This window comes from Melanostigma gelatinosum, assembly GCF_949748355.1.
Source record: "Melanostigma gelatinosum genome assembly, chromosome: 4".
Taxonomy (NCBI): domain Eukaryota; kingdom Metazoa; phylum Chordata; class Actinopteri; order Perciformes; family Zoarcidae; genus Melanostigma; species Melanostigma gelatinosum.
In genome coordinates, this window is record NC_136637.1 from 20,224,651 (window position 1) to 20,250,220 (window position 25,570).

Here is a 25,570-nt window from a genome sequence, read left to right on the forward strand (position 1 = left end):
CACATTTACTGTGGTCTCTTTCAGATCTATGTCCACAGATCTGCACGCCTCTTTTCTCACTGTCTATATCTCACAGCGACCTATTGAAATGATCAAATCAGTCATTACTAGGCACCGAGGGAAGTCCTTTTCATCTAGCAAGTCATTTATTTCCTCCTGTGTACATACAGGGAGCTAGCAGGCATGCTAGCAGTGTGGATAAACGCTTTAAGAGCTCGCACGGCCAGCTAACTCCCCTCACTGCCTTTGAAGCATGCTGAGCCTCATTCTACACAGCGTGCAGGCACAGAGAAACCTGCACGCCGGGGTTTCAAGAAGGGGGATGAAGGAACTGCATAGGATAAAGGAGAGGGATTAGACCAGAGGGACTGATGATAAGTCTCAGGAAGAAGAGGAGAAACAGAGCGGGAGGCAGAAGTACACTTGAGGGCATCAGAGGGAAGGAAGGAAGAACGGAGTGCATCATGGCCAAGGGAGGATTTGTCGGCCTGTTGCTTTGCAGTAAAGTCAGAGACAGCCGAGAGCATTTATATTTTCATTACAAAATACTTATAGAATAAAGGTAAGATATTTACCGAGACAGTGGAGCTGGGAGTGTTAGTGCCATAGCCTGAGGAAGGCAGCGAGGCCAGAGACCAGCGTCTGCCATCCGTCCTGAGGGACAGACAGAGAGAGGGAGAATAAAGACATGAACACATCAACAACAAACACTCATGTTTAAACACATGTTCCATAACAGCCATATGAAGGAGATGCAGCACCATCACATACAGCAAAATGAAGTGTTTTGCAGTTGGAGGAGGAAAGAATGCAAACACAAGGATAACATGGACTCAACAGTGCAGGCAAAGCCATGAGGAGGATCCACAGAGGCCCTGCAGGCACGGGGTAAAGCAGAACGGAGTCCAAACACCTTCAGGATCCGATGCATTGATCATTTTGTCAACAAGTCTCGTATAAAGCGCCGCACCAACAACGTGCTAGTCCGTCTCTCAACTACTTCCTGTCTGTGTCTCTCAGCTCAAAGCCCATTGGTTTCCTTTGACGACATACTTCTTTGAAATTGCCTCACATCATTTTTCTAAAAGGAGACTCAGGAGGAAATAGTACATTTGTTGGGGATTATTTTCAGCGGCGGATGAATCCACATCTGGTGCTGTAGTGAGTATCTGTGACAGCAAGATTGTGCACGTGGGATTGAGTGAGAATGAAGTACAGTGTGCGTGTTCATGGGGATGGAGAAATGCAGTGCTACAGTGAGGCTCACTGATGTGTTTTTAATAGTTTCTAGTGGAGCTCTATGGCACAGAGGAAGAAGATGTATCAGGCTTTGGTACACACACAACACTTAGTAGATATATGCTGTACATTCACTGATGACTGTTTTTGGTCTGCACATGTAGTTTACTGACAATAAGAAGAATACGCACTATCACCAGCCTTATCCTTGAAGGAACAACCATAAATGAATGCAGGGTTTCTCCTCACGCCTTTCTGGTCCCAAAGATTCTCATCACTCCAGAGAGTTCTTTGCTTTTTGTTCGTTCTCTTTTAAATCGCGTTCATGTGCACCGTTCGGCTGAAGGAGAGGAGACCCTGCAGGGTACTTGCTGATGTGTGTGTGTGTGTGCTCAGCCATGCAGGACGGAGGGCAGGAAGGGGGCGGCAGAAGGAGGGAGGAGAAAGGTCGAAGGTCGAAACTGAGAGGTTACCTGTCAGCCCTGTGTCCGTGACTGTGAGGGAGACAAGACAGTGGTGTGGTTTTTATAGCTGTTGGCAGCGGGCGGGCGCACACACACACGCACACACACACTTCAAGCCTGTCCTAGCCCTCAAGTTTTAAATTCTTCTTTGAACAATTAAAAATGAGTCACAAGCATTGACATAACTAATTCAAACACAACGCAACCAAATACCTGCTAAAGACTTGTGTGGCTGCAAGAGGTTCATATCATGTTATTGTAATAATATAATATGTAACTATAATAATATAATATTGAAAATACATAGTTATCATACGAATAAATTCAGAAAGAAAATGTAAAATGTAGCCATTCAATTGTGAAAAATCATCACTATGTAATATAATTTTTTTCAGATAGTTACTTTTATTATCTGTAACAAATAAATAAAAAATAAATGCTTTTCAGGACGTTGGGGGTTATGTGGAATATCACAGTTTATTGCAGAGTTCTATTTTATTTCAATCCAATTTCTATACATGTTGTCCATAATAAGGATCAAACGCCAAAGATCCGATCTCTGAGAAGGTTCTGTACATCCACCCAAAGGACCGTCAAAATCAATGACCTGTCATATCAAACTCCACCACATGGTGTCACTGTTATTCCAGCGTCTCCAGCTTCTACAGGACTGAGGTCATCAGTCGGACAGAGAGGGATTTCAAATTCAAATTCAACATTAATGCTCTTTTTGGCTGCTGCACTGCTGTCATCCGATATTTGATGAACTGGTCTATATGACATGAGCCCTGAGGTTTGGTACATCGGGAAAGGTGTGCTCCCATGGAAACATCATCATCGTTAATGAAGATTTAAGAGGCAGGCCTGCTGAGAATCTCTTTCCATTTTACCAAACTCTGATACGACATCTCTTTTAATCTTGGATTTAAAAATCACACAAGTCCCTGAACATGTGTGCATCTCTGTCACAGGAGCGCGCGCGCACACACACACACACACACACACACACACACACACACACACACACACACACACACACACACACACACACACACACACACACACACACACACACACACACACACACACACACACACACACACACACACACACACACACACTCCTTCCCTCTCAGTAATTACTATCTCTGCTGAGAGCCCAGACAGATAAGAGGTTTATTAATCCTGGTTTGAGTGACAGCCTCAGAGTGATCATCTGCCTCCTCATCTCACACACCATCATCAGCTGCAGCTCGGCTCTCAAGGCGGCGAGGCCACTGAGCCGCTCCGTAGCCTTTAAAATATACCGACACCGCTTATCCGTGCTTCAATTTCCTCACTTCCTGTCAGAATACGGTGCTTTATTTCCCACCATTTTAAGAGCACCGTTAAAACAAGTTAAACAGTGAAGTGACCCGCCGCTTGTGATGTAGAAACAGTGTTAGGAATACTGAGATCTTGAGAAAAAACACAAATAAAAGCTGCTGATTCTGGTCGAGACCCTCAAACACACCTGCACAGTACGAGCGCGTGTTTCTGTGAGCCTCACCTGCGTGCAGGAACAAAGGAGAAGTGTGCAGCTGTGTTGGGGGAGAAGTTGCGAGGGCTGTCCAGCGGGCTGGTACCTGAGGGGGAGAGAGAATGAGCACACTGAACAGTAGCCCCGCTGAAAAGACATCATCTCTGTATCTATGCATTTACCTAGCACAGGAAATGAGCTGTCCTGTGACACATCACCACGGTGAACGACAGCTTCGGAGCTCAAGAGCAAATACGACAGATTGAACCTGAACTGCTTATTTGTTGTTTGTCGGTTTTCCCGCTGCATGTTATGTGAAAGCACACCCTGTCAAATTACAAGACAGAAGATCAAATAATGGGCCTCTGTATGACAACACGTGTGACGTGTTCTGCTTGTCCACATGTCCTCCCTCCTTTTCAGTAAGACAAGAGCTGAGTGAGTGAACAAGACGTGTCTGTCGGTTGAGTTCAGCTGACTTCTCTCGTCCGCCCTAACCACCGGCCGAACCTAAGACCACCGGCTTTGCCACCAGAGCTGCCACAGCTCCGGGTTGTGCCCCTCACACAGAGCTGCTGGTAGCGTTAGCAATGTAAAAGGGTATCGACGCAATAATGGCCCAAACCAATGTATGTGAGGTGTTGGAAATGAAAATAAAGAAAAAAAAGGAGGTAATTTAAACGGAGACATCAACGAAAATGATCTAACTCAGGGGTCTCAAACTCATTTTCACTCCGGGCCACATCAGCATCATGGTCTCCCGCAAAGGGCCGGTTGTAAATGTCACTACTCGTAACATATTGATAACTCTCTGCATTCACAGTTTAAAGTAGTCTTCAATGTGCTCACAATACATTTCCATGTTAAATGTACAGTAAGCCAAAGAGCTGCTTCTATGACTGTGTTTAAGTATCTCATCATTTTGACTTTCTATCTCAGAATTATGACTTTCTATCATAGTTATGACTTTCTATCGAATAACTTCGACTTTCCATCTCATAATTTCGACAATAGGGATATTTTTATTATTATTCGTCTAACTTTATAAAAAAAAAAAATAAAATAAAAATAATAATAATAATTTAAGCTTTTTTTTTGCTGGCGGATTCGCGGGCCACATAAAATGACGTGGCGGGCCGAATTCGGCCCGCGGGCCGGGAGTTTGAGACCCCTGATCTAACTGGAGAGACGACAAGATTCGGAATTTCTGATGTTGAGAGTTCTTGGTCGTTTATGACAGAAAATACAAGCCGGCTACGTGACTGTGGTGCAAACCGCATCAGGTCCGGCCTCCTGCATGCTCTGCCCAGGTGAACCTCACCTAAACCAAATGATTCAATAATTGATGCTTTCTTTCATTTCAGTGAGCCGATAAGAATCCCCCTAGAGTCAGAAGCATTTGATCAAAATCAATCCCACCTAACATGTAAACGTTGTGATTGTTCAGTTTTCACAGCTAGTAACCGCTCATTGTCTCATTGGATAGAAACGACTGTCACGATTGATTGTTTAGAGCATAAAAAACACCCACAAATAGGCTCCATGAAGTCAAGGTCACACTGAATAATTAAGAGAATATGATTCAGTGTGATGCTCAGGCTGCACAAACATCTGTCTTTGTGTTTCAGGAGAGGAAACATCCATGCACCGAGCATAAAACATCTGCAGCGCAACCTCAACGCCCTGCTGTGAAACTGACACGGGAGAAAACAGCCGATCCTCCTCTGAATTATCCTGAGATTATTTAAGAAGCGTACAGACACATCGAGATACATAAACGCACAGCGTGATGGATGGGAACGTTCAAGGCCCGGTCTATCTGCAGGGAAACGCGGCGCTCGGTGCGCAGCTAATATTTCAGCGGAGGGGAGACGGAGAGGCGGACGACGAGAGATGAAGTGGTCGGACATTTCCACATCAATTATGCATTTCTCCTCGGCAGCCCGTCTGGACGGAGCAGGGACTCAGATATTAATGAGAGCGTTGTCTCTCCGTCGGACAGGAATCCCCGTCTCTCTCTGGAGCCGCGGAACATGTATGCACATACTCGAGCGAACACGCGTGGTATTAGTCAAACAGAAGCTTGCTAGTTTCCATCGCATTCATCCATTACATTCAAAAGACACAGAGGTCTCAGGGAGGAACTGTCACACCTCATGGCTCCGGCTGTGTGTGTGTGTGTGTGTGTGTGTGTGTGTGTGTGTGTGTGTGTGTGTGTGTGTGTGTGTGTGTGTGTGGACCATGCATCAACGCAAGACATAGGATTCCATCTCTCTGTAAAGAACAATCACACACAGCAGCGAGGAAGGTCCAATGTTATATTTTGCAGTTGTGTGACTATTGTTGTACAGTATATGTCGGCTGAGAAGTAACAAGACACCGCAAAGACATGTTTAAATACTTTGACTAGGAGGGTGGGGGGGGGGACTATAACACGTCCCAGTTCATACTGCCCAGTACTTAAATTTAAAATTCAAGGGATCTTTAATTCTTTTTTTTACATTATGTGGCTATAAGGGATGGGCATGACTACTTAACAATAATAATGAAGATAATAAAAAAATGTAAAAAGCCCAATAATGATAATATTACATTGCCTAGAAATATAAATGTACTTGTACCTTTCTTTGGACGGGACGCGGTGATTAAACTGCTCTCTGTGATGATCTGAACAGATCAATAACAGATAACATTCAAGGTCTTCAATCAGAAACCAGGATTAACAGTGATGTCTGGAAGCTTTCTCAACAAAAGAAACAAAAGTGCAGTGCAAGCCATTTAACGTTAAAGTTGCGTATTACAGGACAACTAGTTTGACGATTAACAATTTGCGCACCGAGCACAAGGAGACAGACAACAGGCGGGCTAGCAGAGTTAGCACGTTGTTTCCATGCCACCATAACATATCTGCCAATGTTGTTGAACATCTCAAGTACTGATATCAGATCAGTTGTGTCCATGGCACCCTCTGCAGCTACATGACAACAGTCCTCTGGCGTGAGAAGCACAGCGATGATCAGATGTGTAAAGTCTGCTGAAACCTCCACAGCATGACCATTTCCTGTTTCCTGTTGACATGTGTTGTTGCTGATACATTAGTGGTATCTCAGAGGGTTTAATCCCTTGCTGTAGGAAAGCTATCGGTTGTGAGATGACAGGTTGTTGGCTTGTTACCCAGTCAGTTTGTTTGCATGATGCTCTGGTTTCTTTTTTGCCCCCACTGACCTGCACTGGTCACGGCTGTCATACAGCTGTCAGCCAAAGTCACTGAGGTCACTCCTTCCAGCACCGAGACTAGAAAAATCAAAACGCCTCATTTACACCACACACACACACACACACACACACCGTGATGCGATGTCCACACAGTGGCTCCAGAGGGGGAAAATTAATTCAAATCACTCTTGAAATCTATTTGAATAATACTTTCCACTTCTCGTGAGGAAGAGAAAATTGCTGTGTGGATGGTGTTTTGAAAATGAAATGTAAATTCGGGCTGAGAGTACTCGGTAGGCGGTCTCGTCACTGCAGGTATAGAAGCCGCAGCGCTGTCACATTTTCAGAAGGTTTTGTGCAGCTGACAGTGACCTACTTTAGCAAAGACGAAGACATATACCGGCGTATGAACATGCAAATGTATTATCTGCTTTGTGCCTCTTCAGTCTCGCTGCCTCTCCAGGGACAGCGTGGTTGGGATGACAAAATACAGCTATAATTGGGGAGGGGGCGGAGAGACAAGAAAAAGAAAAAAAGCGCACAATGTGCGACAGGAATGAGAGAAAAGCTTGAATCCAAAGTTGTCTTTCTTCCTGTCCTTCAGTGCAATTACAAAGTCGCACGGTGGATTGTTTGACAGAATTCATCAGAAGTCAGAGCACACCGCAGCTGCCAAACATCAGCTGGCCTTTACCAAATGTCAGCCGGGGGGGGGGGGAGTTTAGGGCCAGGCGGAGGTAAAGGAAGAGAGAAAGTTTTTTAAAAGAGGAGTGAATGAAAGGACACGTGACAGTGATGACAAGAAACTAGTGAGACAGAAAGGAGACAAAAGTGTGGGGAGAGAGAGGAAACGAGGGATTTATGCGGGCTTTTCAACGTTTAATAAAAGTCATTTTTGGAGAGGATTGGTCCTCATCAGCCCCTCAGGATATTAGACTTTGAGGAATCTCCATTTGATTAGCGGCAAATGGCTGGGTGATTGAAACCATGATGAGGGCCAGAGCGAGAGTTTGAGAGGAAAAGAAACCATGTATGTATGAAGAGGGCCTGTGGGAATAAAGGAAGAAAGTTTGAATGGCCTCCAGTGGTGCATATTAAGTAGTAAAGTAGCAGCCAGCAGTGACATATCACAGCCTTGGATTAGACTAAAGGTTTCTGTTAACGCGTACATTTCTGTGGAGGTAATATCAAACTTAGCATGATGCTGAAAACCCCATTTAAGCTTTTATTCAAACACTTGATCAACGCTACAGTGAGAGTAGTTACTGTGTAGTTACTGTGGACATGAGAGAAAAGGAAAATCACAACGTTAATTGCCGACATTGAATTAGCAGTGTTTACTTCCTCTGCGGTGTCGGGGACACAGACAGAGGCCGCGAGATTAGTGGCAGCGTTACCATGGCAACACAGCAGCCACAGCAGTCAGGATGGAGAAAGGAAAAAAGAGATGGAAGAGTGGAACGAAAGAGGGACAGAGTATTATGGATGCTGCAGCTCAATGTGACCCCAAACAGGCGACCACGCAACCGACATATGGCCAAAATGTTCTATCCCGATACAGGTCGATACACATGGAGATCACCGTGTAGCACGTTTACAGGCAATGCAATACATAAACAACATACAGGCCGATTGTGGTATACTCCCTTGTGAATGAAATACTTCAACACTTCAGTGGAAAATGATCTGATTGTCAAAGACATTTGAGTTTGTTAGTGCTTGTTATTGTTGTATCACGATATCTCGATACATGATTTCATCACGATACGATTCCATTGAAGGACTATAAATCATTATATTGAATTATTACCCAGCCGTACAAAAGTTTTTTTGACACAAAAAACCTACACAAAGAGGGTAACGAACGATGAAGTCAGTGTGTCTTGCCATTGGAGAGGTGGTGGGGTCTCTATCATGTCTGTGCCCAGGGGGCGACTGTCTCCATAATACACCTGTAGATATATGATGACAAATTATTTTTAGAAGCTCCCAAACATGTTTTAAGCTTCTCAGTCACCAGTCCAAAAAAAATGTCTTTTACCTGCATCTTAAAGTCCGTTGTTAGCCTCAAATACAAAGCACCAACAGGATACAAAAGGAGAGGCAGAGACAGAGAGGGGTCTCTGGGTTTGATGGAACCAGCGTCGTCGCCCCTGAACCACTCGGCATCTATGACGCTGCGCATTCCACATATATTGTGAATGATTACATTCAGGGTGACCGGCCATGGGAATTTCAAAATAAAGGCGTATCTTGAAAGTGATCAGATGCATCGATGTTTGCACTTTGCATTGGTTGTATTGGATCGCTGATTATTGAATCGAGGTACTGATCAAAACCAGTTATTCAAACAAAGTGTGTGTGTGTGTGGTGTGTGTGTGGGCGCTGTGACTGACTTGCCAAGTTCCATTATTTCCTGAGCAGGAAATGAGACGTGTGCGACATGCCTGTCAGCTGAGCACAAACACACTGTTAATGAAGAGCTCTCTCTCTCTCTCTCTCCAGAGTCAGATATAATTGTCGATATTTTACCATCCATCCATTTTTCATATCCATGCTGCAGTTTTTCTCTCCTCCCATTCAGTCCCTGTCACCAATCCATTTTCATTCAGTCCCTCCAATCTGTCGCTCGCTCCCCTTCAGTCACCATCAATCAATATCACTGGTGTTCGTCTCTTTTACATTTCTCTCTCTCTCTCTACATCTGAAGGGTGGAGGAGGGTGGAGGGGTCCCGTGGGTGGGTATCTGATGGTGGATTTGGTGTTATGTGTGCTTGTCTTGAAGGCTGACAAGCGTGTTCGACAAAAATCCTGCCAGCGTCCATTTCAACTGTCACCGCACACACAAAGTAGCAGCACACACACCAAATTTCCATGTGTGTGTATGTGTGGTGCCTGTAAGACGACCCCCCCCCCCCCCCCATCCCTCAAAACGATTTCTTTAGAACTTTTCCCTTCTTCGGAAAAACAGCTGAAATCAATCTGTTAATTTTCTTCGGTCTAAAAATCTGAAAATTGTAAAAACATTCCAATTAAAATGTAATGGAGCTCAAGGTCACGCCTTTAAATAACTTGTATTGCAACATCAACAGTTAAAAACTCAGACATTGAGATTCTAATGAAAAGAAGCATTTTAAGGGCTGTAAACGAGACAATTTTCTGCACCAACTGCTTAATAAATGACCATAACTTTCAGTTGGCCAACGGTTAAACAGCAGCCCACAAATACTGCAGGTTAGGGTCTGATGCAGACATCGATATGTACCCAGTGGGACATTTTACGGTTGAACAATAAACCCGTCAGTGTTTTCAGATACATCTGTGATACGCCAACAATCAGCCAGCCCATGTCAACATATCAATCAGGCTCAAATGGCAACGCAAGTATCAATTTATATGATCTGCTCATACTCACATGTCCCGATCGATTAATTCCAGCACAGCACGTGTTGAGTTTTATGACGTTGCATGAAGAAGGGCAGAGATCGAGCTCATCATCGTCAAATGCAAGACACTCAAAATATACCCAACCAATTTCAGTGATTCCTTTAATAGGCAGGCGGCAGCCCACATACAGCATGGTGGGCCTGTGCATCAGTCCACGCAATCAAATATGTCGCTGTGCTGTGCTCAGACAGCCACCTGCGCTGTTTATTGTGCTTTGTTGGTGTGCGACGGTAAACAACACGACTCCTTTTAACGCAGCTCACCTGCTGTTACTACACACTGCGTACTGCAGATGAGGAAAAACAGGTGATACGACAACATCAACTGATAATGGTTCCTTTACTGTTGTCAGCCGGGCAGACTGCTGTAAGCATATAGGTGTTCATGGTCCCCAGAGGATGAATCACTCGTTTAGTCTGGTGCTGCTGCATCTGTTAGTTAAATCTGTTTAGGCTCCCAAAGCTTTCAAACTGCTGATCAGGATGCTGCTGGTACCAAGATAATGTTGACACATTTAGAAAAATATATCTTGTTGTGTCAAGTGTCAAAGCAAGTATACATATATGTGTGTGTGTGTGTGTGTTACCTGTGTGTCCATGCAGAGGTGAGTGTGGTCGTGGCAGTGTGGGGGAGGTGCTGGACGTCACAATCAGGCTCTTCCTGTTGCTCGTTCGACAGCTGAGGACAAAAAAAAACACAGACAAACTCAGTTCAGTGAATTCATCTATGTTCACATTTTGAATCAATAAAGGCAGCTGTGTTATCTGCATGACAACAGTAACAGTGAGAATTTTTTTTTGCAATGAACCACAAACAAAGACTTCTGCGTCTCTGAATGCTACTAAGCCTTCTTTTGACGTTTCTCCGCACTGAGCTGGAAGGCAAAACAACCGCGGTCCTCTCTCTCTCTCTCTCTCTCTCTCTCTCTCTCTCTCAAAAAGAATGCCTGCAGCTCTGCAGTCATTGACAGCAGGGGTCCACTGTGGCCGTCAGACACACATCTGATCGCGTGCATCAGACAGCGTGTGTTTATCTTTCATACATGCGGCGCCGCTGAGCTCACAGCTACAGTATCACCGAGTCCGTCCGTATGTCCTTCAGAGGACAGCGAGGACAACGCAAAGGCATCAGAGTCGCAATCATGTAACACGCAGCCAGCGGTCGCCTGCGGCTTATTGCAGCACAACTGCCGCTCTATTTGGGTAAACAATCTCTCATTTACATAAGGTTTTTGATGCACCCATACCTGTCTTTTTGTAGTTTGTTCAAGAGATAAACTAGAGTTCATATATGAGGTATGATATTAGTTTAGACTCAAAATACTGTTTTGTTTTGGTCAGCAATAAAAGCTTCATGAAAACGTCGCACCTCTTCTCTTCCACTGCCGTGTTTGATTGGAGGATGTCGACCCAGGCCCCGCCGTTAATGGCTGAACAGTCATTAAGAGGTTGATCACGCAGTGTAATGGTTAGACTTCTGCTCCCCTCTGAGCTGCAGAGATGCTTGCAGAGATCTGCTTTTAAGTTGCGACAAGCGTCCCCAGACAGAAGGGGAGAGGAGGAAATGAGGGGGCAGTCTTCGGCACTTAACAGCTCAACACGACCACAGGTCGAGCTCGCAGGATCTTTGACGCTTTGTTTTTGTTGCTGTGTAGTTCACGGCCAAGCGCGTCCGTAATGACTGGAGGCGAGGCCCGCTGTGCTCAGAGGAAACGACGGACGGAAGAGGAGGCAGTGATGAGGCCTCAGGGTGCGCTGAGGATGATGTCTTATTAAAGTAACACAGTGGCGCGCTGTGCACAGCATAACTCTTGTTGGAAGCTCTGAGGTATTTCGGTTTAGTTTCTTCATCTATTTGTTAAGCTAAATGAACTGAATCCAGTGTTCACATTAAGATTTTAAACCCATTTTCTAAACAAACGCAATGTGTTGAACGTCTTCCCTCAGGTATGCCTGTATTTTCCTGAAGTGAAAGAATGGACACACACTTCTTACAGGCTCCTGCATTGCCGGCAGGTGTCGGCGCACTAACAGCATGTGTGTTCGGGTGTTAATTGCCCATCACATCTGCTGGCTGTAATTATGTAGTTGTGTAGTGTAGTGTTTCTGACGAGACACATGAAGCGATTAGGCCCGAAACCTTCGCTACAGTCAAATGATCAGCGTGACGTCTCGGACTTCAGAGCTCTTTATCTGTGTGGTTCGTGTGCTCTTATATGGACCTGTTTGACTTCCAGGCTTTAAGTGTACGGATGTCTTTGGCATTTGAAGAAGCTTTAGGTCAAGGCGAGGGTTAGGGACGAGCACATGTATTATGACCTGTGTGAAGGTTGTCTATGACACACTTGCGTCTAATTCCCAAACCCACCTGACAAATAATTACTACACGTGATGTATATATGGCATGCTGGGTGTGTGTTTGCCATCTGTTGAGATGTACAGCATCAGCAGTTTGAGCGTAGCATGTGGTGTACACACACACCTGTATGAAGGATGAGCTGCCATGTTGGATATTCAGTGATGCTTGTTAAGGGAATTTCTTCATCACACACACACACACACACACACACACACACACACACACACACACACACACACACACACACACACACACACACACACACACACACACACACACACACACACACACACACACACACACACACACACACACACAGGTATTTACCTCTTTCTCAATGCTCTAGTGATAGCACTCTGCACTTTGTCTGAACTCTTAAAGCTTTGGTGCTTTCCTTTACATTTCCTTCAAAGAGCTCAAGTTAAACCAAAGTAATGATTTAATCTCCATTCATGTTGAACTTTCGGCTCTCCTGCAGACACATTTTAAAACGTTTGCACGTCTGGAGCTGACCTGCTGTGCAATGACTTAAAGACTCTCTAGCTTACACTAATGAAGTGGAGCAATGCCTCTATTTCTCTATTACAGGTACCACATTAAACAGTACTTTTGCAGGAAATATCCTCTTTGAATTTACAATTAGACGTTATTAGGAAACTATGTGAGCTGCGAAAAAAAGAAAAAAAAGATATCTGGCCATCCGTTGTTATCCTGAATAGATAACAGAATGTTTGAGCCGACAGTGACATTAGAGGAAAGGCAAAGGTTGGATTGACGATAAGGAGACCGCTGAGAAAGGAAGTGACGAAGGAGGAAGACACAAAAGAGAACAACCCTGGACAGCGGAGGGCCATGAAGACGACACGGTGCGAGTCCGAGACTAAAGCAACGCTCAGCTGGTGTGGGTTCATTAACAGCGACGGCCGCTCTCTCTGCTGCTGATCACCGGCTGACGAACAAAGCCCGGTGGCTGCCTCGTGAGTGTGCATGTACATCTAAGGCCGAGGCATCAAACGCGCCTGTCAAATGTGGAGTGAGTGTTGCAAAGACGAGCAGGAGACAGGGAGGGGTAACGGTTAAAAAGACTCCCGGTTCAGACACCTTCGTGACTTTCTGTCTGGTGGATGATGCAGAGAGGAAGCAGGACGACTCCTCTGACCAGCTATACGTTGTCTTGCACAAACATTGACAATGTATTACCACTGTGTACTTGTTTCTGACTTTTATACACAATTGTAAGTGCTGCAGCACAGTTTCACTCTCGTAACAAACTGTGCTTCTCTAATTCTTTATTCTCCTGCAGGCAGTTTTGGATCCCTGCTGGGAAACATGTTTCCATTGTGCAGAACTGACTGAAGGCAACATTTCTGTGTGTGTGTGTGTGTGAAGTGGGCTTTTGAGTGCCTCTCGTCACCATGAAAGCTGCAGCCTGTCAGGTAACAGCGCAGTGAGTGAGTGCTGCTGTTCACTTTCATCACTTTCTCTGGGTGAAGCCGCTTTTCATGACTGAAATTTCTCTTAAAATTGGTCACGGTATTTTACCCAAGTGGCGATGAGAATTCAAAAAGTCCTTATGTTTTCCATACTGTAGTAACTGCATGGGCACAAAGCGCTCCCTCTGAGCCGTCAGCCATATGAAGGTACAGTTCACCATCATGGGAAACGCGCTCATTTGCTTTCTCTCCGAGATGAGAAGATCGAAAACCACACTCATGTCTGGCCTGGCTCCAGAATACACCCGCTAACGCCTCTAAAGCTCACAGATTAAAATGCTGTGTCTCACTTGTTTAACCCGCGTGTGAACACAAATGTAACGATGTCGATGTGTGGCTTGAGGAGAAGTTGCGAGCTGAACTAGTTGTTGTTGAACAGTCGGTAAAGTGACTGTGTGCAGCTCCCTGAGGTCTCGTCATCACAGTGAGGTTGCCAGGTTTGGTACCATCGATCCTGTAAAATGGCTCTGAGGCTCTGGTTACAGAAAGTAAAGTGAGCTGAAGAAGCGGAAAAACTACTGCGCCACTGATGTTTCTTGTCACCATAGCAACTAACAACAATCCTCATTGTTCATAGAGCGGTATGTTTCAGTGTTTGCACGTGCGTGTTTACTGCCGTGTTACCTGCTGCCAGATGAGCGACTGCATAGAACCTCAGGATGTAATAACTCTGTTATTGTAAAACTCATGAGACACAGTCGTAGAGGCAGACCTACAGCGATGTGACGGGAGAGATAGTGGAAACTAGCGACGAGCAAACAGCTGTGTATGTGGATAAGATCTACAGCCAAACTCATTTCCCACAGTCCACTCAATAATGTTGGTGTGAGGGTTACGGCCACCACAGGAAATCAATGTGACGGCCCACACCGGAGTGTGTGACGGAGTGTGTGTGTGTGTGTTTCGTCTTTATATTCACACTTCCTGCTCTGCTGTGAGTTAGTGTCAGTAGCTACGAGGTTAACGCCCCGAAGGAAAAACAAGGAGAGATGTCACCGTTGCTTGATTTTACTTTTGCAAATTCACATTATTTTTCTAAATGAGTCAACGACGACCTGTTGCCAACAGGACTACTGAACCATTTGACCTCAATGCTTTTCTTTGGTACACATTGAAATGTGTCTGTAGCACACTGTGTATCAAGAACATCAACTACTGAAAGCTGCACAATCATCTGGTCAATCTTTGTGATTGAGATGGTGATAAAAGAAAAAATGAATGTATTTTCTTGTGTTCAGGTGACATTTAATGCTCAATAACTTTGGCTTCTTTTGTTAAATGAGGAAAAGGGGTTTTTCAGATACATTTTATTTCATACTCCCGAAAGTAAGAATGGTACTAAAACCCGTAAAAGTATTGTATAACACCACACCTCCTCACAAGACATGACTGTGGTGAGGAGAAAGTTTGCCCTCAAACAAACTGTTCCAGTTTAACTGTAAAAGGAAACATCCCTGAGCCTTTATTTAACATGCACCATGTTCTTTTTACACCAACATGAACATCAATCTTATAAAAAAAAAAAAAACCTCCTGACACACAAAGCATCCTAAGTGGACCAGTCAGAAATGTCCATGTCCAACTCTAACTCTAACTCCATGTAGTCGGATGTTGGTTGCATTTACTAGGACGTCTCCGTACGATGGCAACACATCGCAGTGACGGAAAGGCAAATGTCAGCCTTTGGACTTTGCTTCTCCGTCTGCACATGAGAACACATGCAAACGTTTGGCTGTTTCCTTTTATTCTTTTAAGCATTTTGTGTATATATATATATATTGCAATCACATTCAGTGTTCTATACGCAACAGGAAGTTGCGTATAGAACCACTTGTTAAGGATTTGAGAGCTCAGTGCAGTTATGGATTAACACACTCATCTGTGTAGCTGTGCATTGGTGTGCATGTGCATCTTTGCAGGTGCTAAACATTTAAACGAAACACATTAGAGAGGACGGAGACGAGGAAGCCATGTCGGGAAGCACAATATGTCGACAAGCTTAACATTTGAAGAAAAAGCCTGGAGAAGCACACTCCAACAGTGTGAGGTGCAGACGCAATGACCTTGTCTTTAACACTAAAGTTATCTAAAAATCAATGGCATGAAGATGTAAATATTTACATTTCTTTACATTAGAAACGCTGTGACAATGAGCCTGACGGGGGAGAGGCCAGCGACAGACATGTGGAAGAACCTGTATGTTTGACATCTGTTAAGACAAGGTCAGAAAACAGCAAGAGAAATGGAGGATGGATCAAGAATGACTGTCATTTAGGAAGTGAATATGATAACTGGTGTTAAAAGAGGATGCCCATCTCTCCCGACCCCTCGGGTCACCCTTTCTCTGTGCGAGCCATGGATCCATTTTGTCCTGATTATAGCTCATCACGAGCCGTCGGCTCCCAACCGCTCCACTCCCAAAACTGTTGCTATGCAGGAGTCACTTCACAACCCCTCTCTCTTCTGAAAACACTGCCGAGACAAATACACACAACAGGGGGCGGTGACAAAGAGCAGAGAAGAAGAACCATGTCTGTGTGTGTGTGTGTACCCCTGTTATTACAGGGAGGAGGAAGAAAATTGCTGCTTCAAAGTGATAACTATATACAGCTGTATCTGTTAAGGCTCTGGCTCTGAGTGACAGAGGAGAGGAAGAGGAGAGGAGAGGAAGAGGAGAGGGAGAGGAGAGGAAGAGGTCAGCTGAGGGAACGACAGCAACAACAAAAAAGACGAAGACCAAATGACGACATGTGGTCGCATGCACAAACGTCGACTTCTATTCCAACCTGGACTTGCATCACAGAAGCGTAAAACTGTACGCAGATGTAGAAAATGTAATAAAAGAGAACACACACAGCGCAGTTCTGGGATACATACCAGCAGTGTTACATATGATTCCCATTCAAACACACACACACACACACACACACACACACACACACACACACACACACACACACACACACACACACACACACACACACACACACACACACACACACACACACACACACACACACACCGAGTCAGACAGAGCGTCCTGTTCATCCATCAAAAGACAAATTCAGTTAGCCGACCTTCATGTTGGAGGAACTCCTGCTGAGCAGCTAAGACCTGCAAAGAGGAGGAGGAGGAGAGAGGATGGAGCGGCAGGAAATGAAGAAGAGAAAGAGAGAAAAAATGAAGAAAAAAAACTAATCGAGATGCAAAGATGAAACGAGGAGCAGAGGGGAGGAAATAACTAATAAAAGAAAAAGGATGGAGTGTAAATAAGTGCGTACCTCTTGGAGCGCCGCAGCATGCTTCTCTCGGGCAGTGAGAAATTGGAGAGCACCGTCCAGAAGGAGTCAGACATGCTAACGCAGACGCTCCACCATCGCTCTGACACCCGGGCAGAGGATGTGGTTGGCAAACAGACGCCGGCTTCCGCCCGTCACACAACGGCGAGAGGGAGTGCGCGTGAGAGCTGCGGGTGTGTCTATCCTCTCCTCCCTCCCTCTCTCTCCTCCCTCTCCCTCTCTCTCTTTTCTCTGATCCTCTCTCTCTCCACCCAGCAGATCTCCCTCCCTCCCTGATGCTCTTTTTCTTCTTCTCACACCTCTGTTTCCGAGCTCTGATCGACCTCCACATACAGCAGAACAGGGGCAGAACGGTTGTCCCTTTACAGACGTTTGATTGCACCGGTGACATTTACCTGCCGATAACCTTCTCATGCACACAGCTGGTGTTTCCTCATGTTTAGGTAAAAGGACCTTTTCCACAGCGGGAACTGTTTCAGGACCTCAGGAACCCTTTAAGGAACTCTTTCCTGCATTCAGACTGGAGGAAGCCGGCTCTTTCCTCTGACACCACGGTGATATGATGATTTATGCCATGAGGCATTGAACATGCTTCTACCATCAGATATCTTGCCATATTATCTATACTGTACGGCAGTATCCATCCCTTTCACATCTTTTGGTGCATGTATGCGTTTGTATATTGTATCCATAGCGCCCACCCATACTGACATAGTTCCTTGACCCCTAAAACATTTTGCTTTCTGATGACCTATGAACTATCATACAGGATAGTATTTCACAATGATGAAAACAATGGGGAGAGGGGAGGGTATCGACATGTTTCTTAGTCATGATTATTTTATCTCATGACCCCTCAGATTTATCTTGCAGCTCAATAGAGGGGTTCTGACTACCAAGTTAGAAACAACTGTTTGTTGAGGATAACAGTAAGGATATCTGTTCTGACCTCCTGACAGTGATATGAAATGTTTCTCATTTACTATCTTGAGAGAGCTAAAGAGTGATTCCACGCCAGGGTTTGATTGACAGCTATCACACCAGCCCAAATGAGCTTGTTTTAAACAGGTTGGACGTGCGAGCATCCTCAGGTTGTGACGTAGCTCCTGGGGCTCCTCGGTACTTGAAGCAATTTAGATATTGGTGAGTAAAAAATCAGTTGTGGCCAAAACTACAAAAACAAAAGTTGCAAAACAAACAGAATGTTCCTTGAAAGTAGCCAGAAGAAGACTCTAGTAAGTGGATGCTTTCTTCTGCTGAACGCGATCGAGACAACACGCACACGCTCGCTAACAAACAGGTGTGTTAAGAGGTGACACGGCTCTTACCTCCAGAGGAAGGGGTTTCCTCGGTGGTGAACGGGGGCTGACAGAGGGCCGTCAGAGGAACAGAGGGAGGGAGAGGAGGAGGACAGGGGGGACAGGGGGACGACGGGGGGCTGAACGACGGAGGGATGAAAGGAAGTGGGGGACTTGGGGGACAGCAGGTGCTGGAGGAGGCTGCTGTTGCCGTGGCAACGCAGCTGAGCCGGCGACCAGATTCTGCCAACAGAGGAGGGAGGGGAGGAGTGGAAGAAAGGATGAAGAGAGGAGGAAGTGAGCCGGGTAAGGAGGCATGTGTGAAGAGGATGGCTTGGCCGTGTGTGTGTGTGTGAGAGAGAGAGAGAGAGAGAGTGTGTGTGTGTGTTGTGTAGAGACATAAATCTGTTCTTTAACATCTGTTCCCTCACTTTTCTTCTCCATCTGCTCTGCTGCACCGCAGCATGTTATAAATAGTGCGCACTTTGAGGATGTTACTTTAATAGTTTAGGCTACAATGACTTGAATGGTTCAATCTAAAACAAAGAATATCTGCAACAGAGACACAAGTGAGCCAGTGTTTGCTTCACAGCAGTCACTGTTTGTGGAAATGACTCTAAAACTAAATGCATGAACTAAAGAGGCATGAAGTCAAAGAATAAGTACTTTTATATTGATTTTAGACGTTTTAGGCGTGTCTGTAGACACGATTTAGAGTTTTTGGTAAAAGCTTTACTCGACAGTGGCCGACAGCGCTGAGGTCGCACTGTTAGACACATGCAGCTCCAGCGCTCAGTGTGTGAGGCAGCAGCAGCAGCTCTAGCCACTGATCCGTACGCTCTCTGCCTGCCCGCAGATGTCCCCTCGCAGCGGGCAGGAAGCCTCGCGCACTAACTTATCACAGCTGGAAACGGCTGGACAGAAAGTTCTGGATCAACTTCACAGAGCTCAGTCAGGGGTCCAAAGTCAAACTGAAACAAAGACTGGGTTTACTGTCTCAGGAAGAAGCACACACACCAGTTCAAGAATTCCAAACTGTTGGGAAACTTTGAGGTTGACCTGTTAATGTAAACGGCCTAAACACATTTCCCCTGGCTCGACAGGTCAGATGGCAGTTGGCACAAAGCTGCAAGGGGCATGAGGACCTTATGGTGGTGGTCTCCATGTCCCCTCCCTCCCTCCCTGCTGGGTGGGACAGAATGGGTGAGACCACCTGCTGGGAAGTCAAGGGCTACACACACATTTTAGTATGTGCAGTGCTTCCCCCCCCCTCTACATAATGCAGAGCCATCTGCGGTGCACCGCCACAGTTTCAGCACGGCAATCGGGCACAAAATTAAAGACAATTTCATAATGAAATGCTGGATCCCAACGGTAAGAACGGCCATCTGGCACACCAGAGGGAGAACAGCGCTGCTGTCAGACGCTGCTGTCGACCAGGTTTAAAAGGTCGAGTTTTGGGAAGAGGTCACATGAAGACTGTGTGGACCGGATCCATTTACAAATGAGATCAGAGTCCAGAACCAAGACCACGTCGATCACACAGACCGCATAGAGGTTTTCTTGTTGGGTCCAAACAAGATATCTCCTCTAGAGAATTAGTTCATTTAACTGTGAACCGTACCTTACAATATACTGCTATTTGAGTGGTTTCTAATGGAATATGAATGGTGTAGTGTTTGAACACAGAGACACTGGAGTCCGTTGAGCTGAGGACTTCCCTCCCTGCTGGTATCTCACTCTGATACCTACTCATGTTTCCGTTCCACCGACTCGGTATGTATGTACACTATGCTTGTTCTGTATTATGAATGTAAGCCGAACTTACCCCCCCCCCCCCTAACTCTTCACACCCATATATCTAGTGATAGTGACCTACCACAGAAACAATGTCGGCCTGTCAGGCATGTTCTCTCTCTCTCTGCTAATCCTTGTTTGTTATATTCAGCAGGTATCGGTACTTGTTCATTTCACAGCTAGTAACAGAAAGGTATATATCCAGACAGAGAGACAAGAAGAGACAGAAATAAAGGTATGTTTACATCCAGATGTTTCACAATTTTGAAGAAAATTGTAATAAAGTAATTGAAGGAAACGGCAAATGTGCCTTCAAGGAGCATCAAGGAGCGCCAGCTTCTTTAAACCACGTCGATTAAAGAGATTGCATAGTTGATTTCCGCATTTCGGTTATTGAATTACGTAGATTTCGTGTCCTCCGCAGAAGGAACTGTGAAAACTTTGTTCCTCCAGCACCACAATCAGGGCAAAATTTATATTTCTCCAATATTTAATGACCAAATATTAGCCTTAGCTGTATTTTGTGTTTAATGCCAATCAGCAAATGTTAGCGTGCTGACATGGTAAATTCAGATGGCGAACAGTACACCTGATAAACATCAGCATGTTGCGGTGGTCCTTGTGCTCATATTACAGCGTGGGTGTAGAGTTACAGTCATGGATGTAAACATACTGGAGATGCAAAGTCAAAAAAGGTAAAAAGATACATGACTAGTTGCCTTGATATGAATGTGACCTGCACACACACACACACACTCTCTTACTGGAGGTGGAGGCGTGGGGCTCCCGCTCTCTCCTTCCTCCTCTTCATCTTGTGTCCCGGGACAAAAGGCTCAACTGTAATCTCTGATAATCCACCGGGCTGCATGAGCTCATCTGTCCGTCAAACACGTACTGCACTGTCCATATTCCAGCTCCACACTGAACCAAAAACCGGCCCACAGTTAGTCCTCCATGAGCCAAACCCCTGACTTTTATATATAAATGAATGTGTGTGTGTGTGTGTTCCGTCAGCACCTGCTCTTATCTCCAGACACACACACAGAGTTATGTGAGGTATCTGGGGTAGAGTGTTCCCTCACCAGCAAGCGGACTTGCTGAGTCACAAACTAAGAGGCCGTTTTAAAGACACACACACACACAAACACACGCAGCCTGTGGAGCGACGTCCAGACCACGCTCATATTTATCTGAGCACAGGACGCAAGCTCCGTCTATTGCACAGCCTTCCTTCTTCCTGTATAAAAAAGAATCCAAAAATGTCTCTGAGTCAGATGTAATGTCAGAGGATAAAAAGGAAACTGGTCCAGTCTAGTTGCTGGTAGAGGACCCTCGGCTCCCGCCACCAATCCACCAGACAGAAGGCTCAGAGGGACGCTCCCCGGCTGCATGAACCCAGGAGCAGAGTGCCTTTTGCTGGGTACAGGCTGCCCATTTAATCCCTCTCAGTTCCTGGAAGTCTCAGCTTGTCTGTGATCAGCCTGTCCGCTGTGAGACGAGAGGACTGACTGAGTCCTCAACAAACAGCCGCGAGAGGGACAAAGGGAGGGAGGGGGGTGAGGGAGAGGGAGGCAGTTACATGAAGGCAGGAGGGAAGAGTGAGATGTCTTCACTGCTTCACACTCAGTTTAGTTTTTATTGTCTAAAGGTAGCACTTCCTGTTCTCGTTCATGTAAAAAGCAGGAGTGATGAATAAACAGTGACATGCCCTGTTTATGAGAGAACGGTGCTCATCTTACCTTCTAATGGATATTTTTTACTTAACTTATTTCATTGGCCATTTAATAACTTCTAGTTCATCTTATTTCCTATATTACTTTTAAAATGACATTTGAAATAATTATTTCATAATTTCTATTATGTTTTAAAACATTTCTTTCTTTTGAGAACTTTTTTTTAGCTTTTAATACATTCCTTATAAATTATGTTTCTAAAACAAATTAAGTTTCACTCTAGGCTTTGAAAAAGTACTTTTTATAAATACTTGACTTTTTAAGATTAGTTTAATTGTAATGACTTCTTTTAATTGTATCAATTATTTAAGGACTTATTCACATTAAACCAACCTTTTCACTGATTTTTGTAAACGCTTTTTTTAAAACTATAAAATAAGCTTCATTTAAGTTTTTTCAAACTTTAAAAAAAGGCTTTAAATGACCAGTTAATGCCACCGTGTTCTGAGCTGAGAGGCCTGTACTGTACACTGTCCTGAACAGAAACTAAAGCTGACACCAACTTCTTCCAGAGAAACATCTACCTCTTCCTTCTTTAATCCTCTTCCAGTTCAGGTATTTTCTTCTTTTGATGACCGTACCTAAGTCACAACCTTACAGGGAAACTTCTCTTCCTCTCTCTGTCCTCTCTCGGCCTGTGCTCTGGTTTCTGAGAAGCCCGGCGACACCGCTGACCCTAATGGGCTAAATGCAGCTCACAAGCCAGATTGCTAATTCATAAACAATGGACTGGATCACGGACGGCTCTGACTAGGGTCGGGTTACACACACACACACACACACACACACAGTTAATGTGGACTGATTACTGACGCAAGGGCAGCCACAGGATACGAGAATGTCATTACACACCAACCTGGACTTGTGTGTGTGTGTGTGTGTGTGTGTGTGTGCCTCCTTGTCCCCCCTGCAGAGACTATGCTCTTGATGTTACTGAGAGCCATCAGAGGAATGATTCATCTAATTGATTAATTCAGTTGACTTTAAGATGATAAATTGAATTAGTAAAGTAGCCTGTAGTGCGGCTCGGTGGGTTACCATGAAACATGTTCTGTTTGGGCCAAAATAAAAAAGCATGAAAATATGATCTGAGGCAAACAGAAAGGGAAAATAAATAAGCAGCATCTGACAGGTTGACAGCAGGCAGACTTTGTTTCAGGTCCATCACTTCCCTCCGAGCTCTCTGCAGAGCCTGCAGATCTCACACACACACCATCGGACCCCTGTGGCTCTGCTGATATTAAGAATCTTAAGAGAGAGCAGCTCTGTTTCTTCAAAGCGCTACCAGGAGATGTGTGAGAGATAAAAGCGGTTTGTATTGGAGGTTTGGACTGCAGCTACAGCCACGAATGTAGACTCACAGTTTTTATCATTATTACCTCGCTGTGGTTCAGCGATTTCGGATCCCAAAGGGGAACTGGGAAATCAGGATTTTCTCTGCGGACCACTATCTTTGGAGGATCGATACGAAACTCGTTACGGCAGGACGCTCCAGATGATTGTGCAAGCGCTGTACGAAAAGACAGGCTCAGCTGATTCAAGTCAGTCACACGGTGAGCACTGGTAATACCTGGGCATGTGGTCACGTGCTGGCATGTTACCGTCCTAACCCAGTTACAGAGCCATATGTGAGGCCGTGAATCTGGAGGAGGCACAGTCATGCCTGTACACTGTATTAATATAAAGTATTTTCATTCTTTTCTAGTGACCATTACCCAGGATGTTATCAGTGATGAGCTGACATGGATCGCGGCATACGCTAATGCATCCCCTTTTTTTTTTTACTAATTACATTAATCAGTGCTCCCTGAACACCATTAACACAAATAGCAGCCTTGTATTATATGAATTGGATATTTATTTTTAACGAGGCTAATCACACCCACTGTGAGCTAGCAGGGTTTCATTTCATGCTGTGGTCCATTTCACAACGCAGCCTTGCGTTAAAGAGACAATGCGAGGAAAAGAAAGAAGAAGTACTGTTGTTTTGGGCTCCCAGTCATTGTTTTGACCCCAGCTTCCCAGTCATTGTTATCCAACAACACCCAACACACATTTGAAAGCATTGCTGCTGGAGTTGAGTCACAAACCTGAAACCTTTACGGACAAAACAAGCTGGCAAGCACGTCAACCTTAGCAACTGAGCCAACCGTGCTAACTAATTTAACCATTTGTTGGGAAGAAAGCAACACTATGCGATGAAATCCAACCTGCATGTGCTACCATGTCACATGACAGCCTGTTAAAAAACTCATCCATGAACTACCAATGATGGCAGTGTTATGTGTTTTGGGGAGCTCATGGCAGACGGCCTGTTTGTTTTCAGACTGGAGAAATGGTTTTCCAGGACATCGTCTCTCTTTGTGTTTCCAATGACTAAAAAATTGGTCCACTGTCTTCCAAGGAGCTCGGGAACCCCGACAGCTATAGTACACAGACCGGTGGCTTGAACCTCTGCTTCCCCTCAGCTGACCCCTGTGGTTGTGCTGTGTTTAGGGGAGTGAGTTACGACGATGACACCGGAGAGACACATCTGATATCACGGCAGTTCTCCAGAAGCATGACTGAAAGTCTTTCGACTTTTGTTTCCAAACATGAAGAACTTTTTGTGCAGGACGGTAAATCAGCTGCCTGGTACACACACACACAGATATAAATAGGTCTGCATCTATACACAGTGGGATGCTCAGCTGTTCTGGCACACAAACACACAAACACACACACACACACACACACACACACCTGATCACTCAGTGGCTTTTCAACTTTGTCCTTTAACCCTTTACGGGAAGCTCTATCTGTATAACGTGATAGCTGAGACAACATGAACACAAACAAACAGGGTTTGATATTTAAAGGACTAGTTAGTGAATGTTTGAGGCCAACAACAGGAGACAAACGCACACAAGATTAGAACAGGACAGACGCTCAAAGTCTCCACGGACGAACATTGAGTGTTAACAGCTTCTCCTCCACTGTTATTCAGAAGTCCGCCCCCTGCCCCACATCATGCAGTATGTGTCTGTGTTCGGTTCATTGCATTTCACTTCCCAAATGACACCTCTGGAAAAAAGCAAGCAACGCAGACAGGACGGGCTCTCATTGGACGGAAGCCAGAGGGCATGATGGGTACTTACAAACTGCCTCTTCTGGGAAGGCTCAGCTCCTTCTGAAAGAGAGAGAGAGAGAAAGATTTAATTATTTTTGTTGACCTCTTTGGTGACAAACATTCATCAACAATCAGACAGTCTGGTCATCAACCTGTACGGCTCCGTTACAGCCGGTCAGTACAGATGTTTGGCCAGCAGGCGTCACTGTGACATCACTTCACAAGGCAGCTTCTACACCAGTGAAGTGTTTGACGTCTGTTAATGCGCTTCAAAGCTACAAGGATTTGTTTCAAATACGAGACATGCAACAAACATCTGTTACATATCAAATGCAGAACAGTATTACATATCAAAAGTCACATCATTGCAATATGCTCACAATAATCCCAAATACTAAACTGCACAAAGCCAAGAAACCTCAGCATTGTGAAGAACCCGTCGAACGTCTTCCCTCTGAATTACGATGTGCAAATCTGTGTGCGTGGAAAGGTGAGTTTCATGTGTGCACCTGATCGGCACTCTCTACGAGCGACCACACGGGGGCAGAGGCGTGTCATCACAATCACCATGAGCTCATGGAGGCGACGGCGCTGCTGCT

General features: G+C 45.1%; 1 protein-coding gene across 4 annotated transcripts in view; it reads right to left on the reverse strand.

Annotated features, from left to right (window-relative positions):
• mast2 (microtubule associated serine/threonine kinase 2) overlaps positions 1 to 25,570 on the reverse strand; it is a 133,385-nt gene that overhangs the window by 31,764 nt on the left and 76,051 nt on the right. Inside the window, exons 1-6 of one of the 4 annotated variants that reach the window (XM_079266907.1) lie at positions 20,894 to 21,035; positions 18,363 to 18,575; positions 10,471 to 10,562; positions 3,252 to 3,327; positions 1,713 to 1,733; positions 576 to 654 (exon numbers count right to left, since the gene is read on the reverse strand). In XM_079266907.1, the coding sequence (XP_079123033.1) occupies positions 576 to 654; positions 1,713 to 1,733; positions 3,252 to 3,327; positions 10,471 to 10,562; positions 18,363 to 18,575; positions 20,894 to 20,997 (585 nt within the window). In that variant the 5' untranslated portion in view covers positions 20,998 to 21,035. Of the gene's footprint in view, positions 1 to 575; positions 655 to 1,712; positions 1,734 to 3,251; positions 3,328 to 10,470; positions 10,563 to 18,362; positions 18,576 to 20,893; positions 21,036 to 24,999; positions 25,032 to 25,570 lie in introns of those variants that run through there. The other 3 variants (XM_079266906.1, XM_079266905.1, XM_079266908.1) reach the window with 3 other exon arrangements.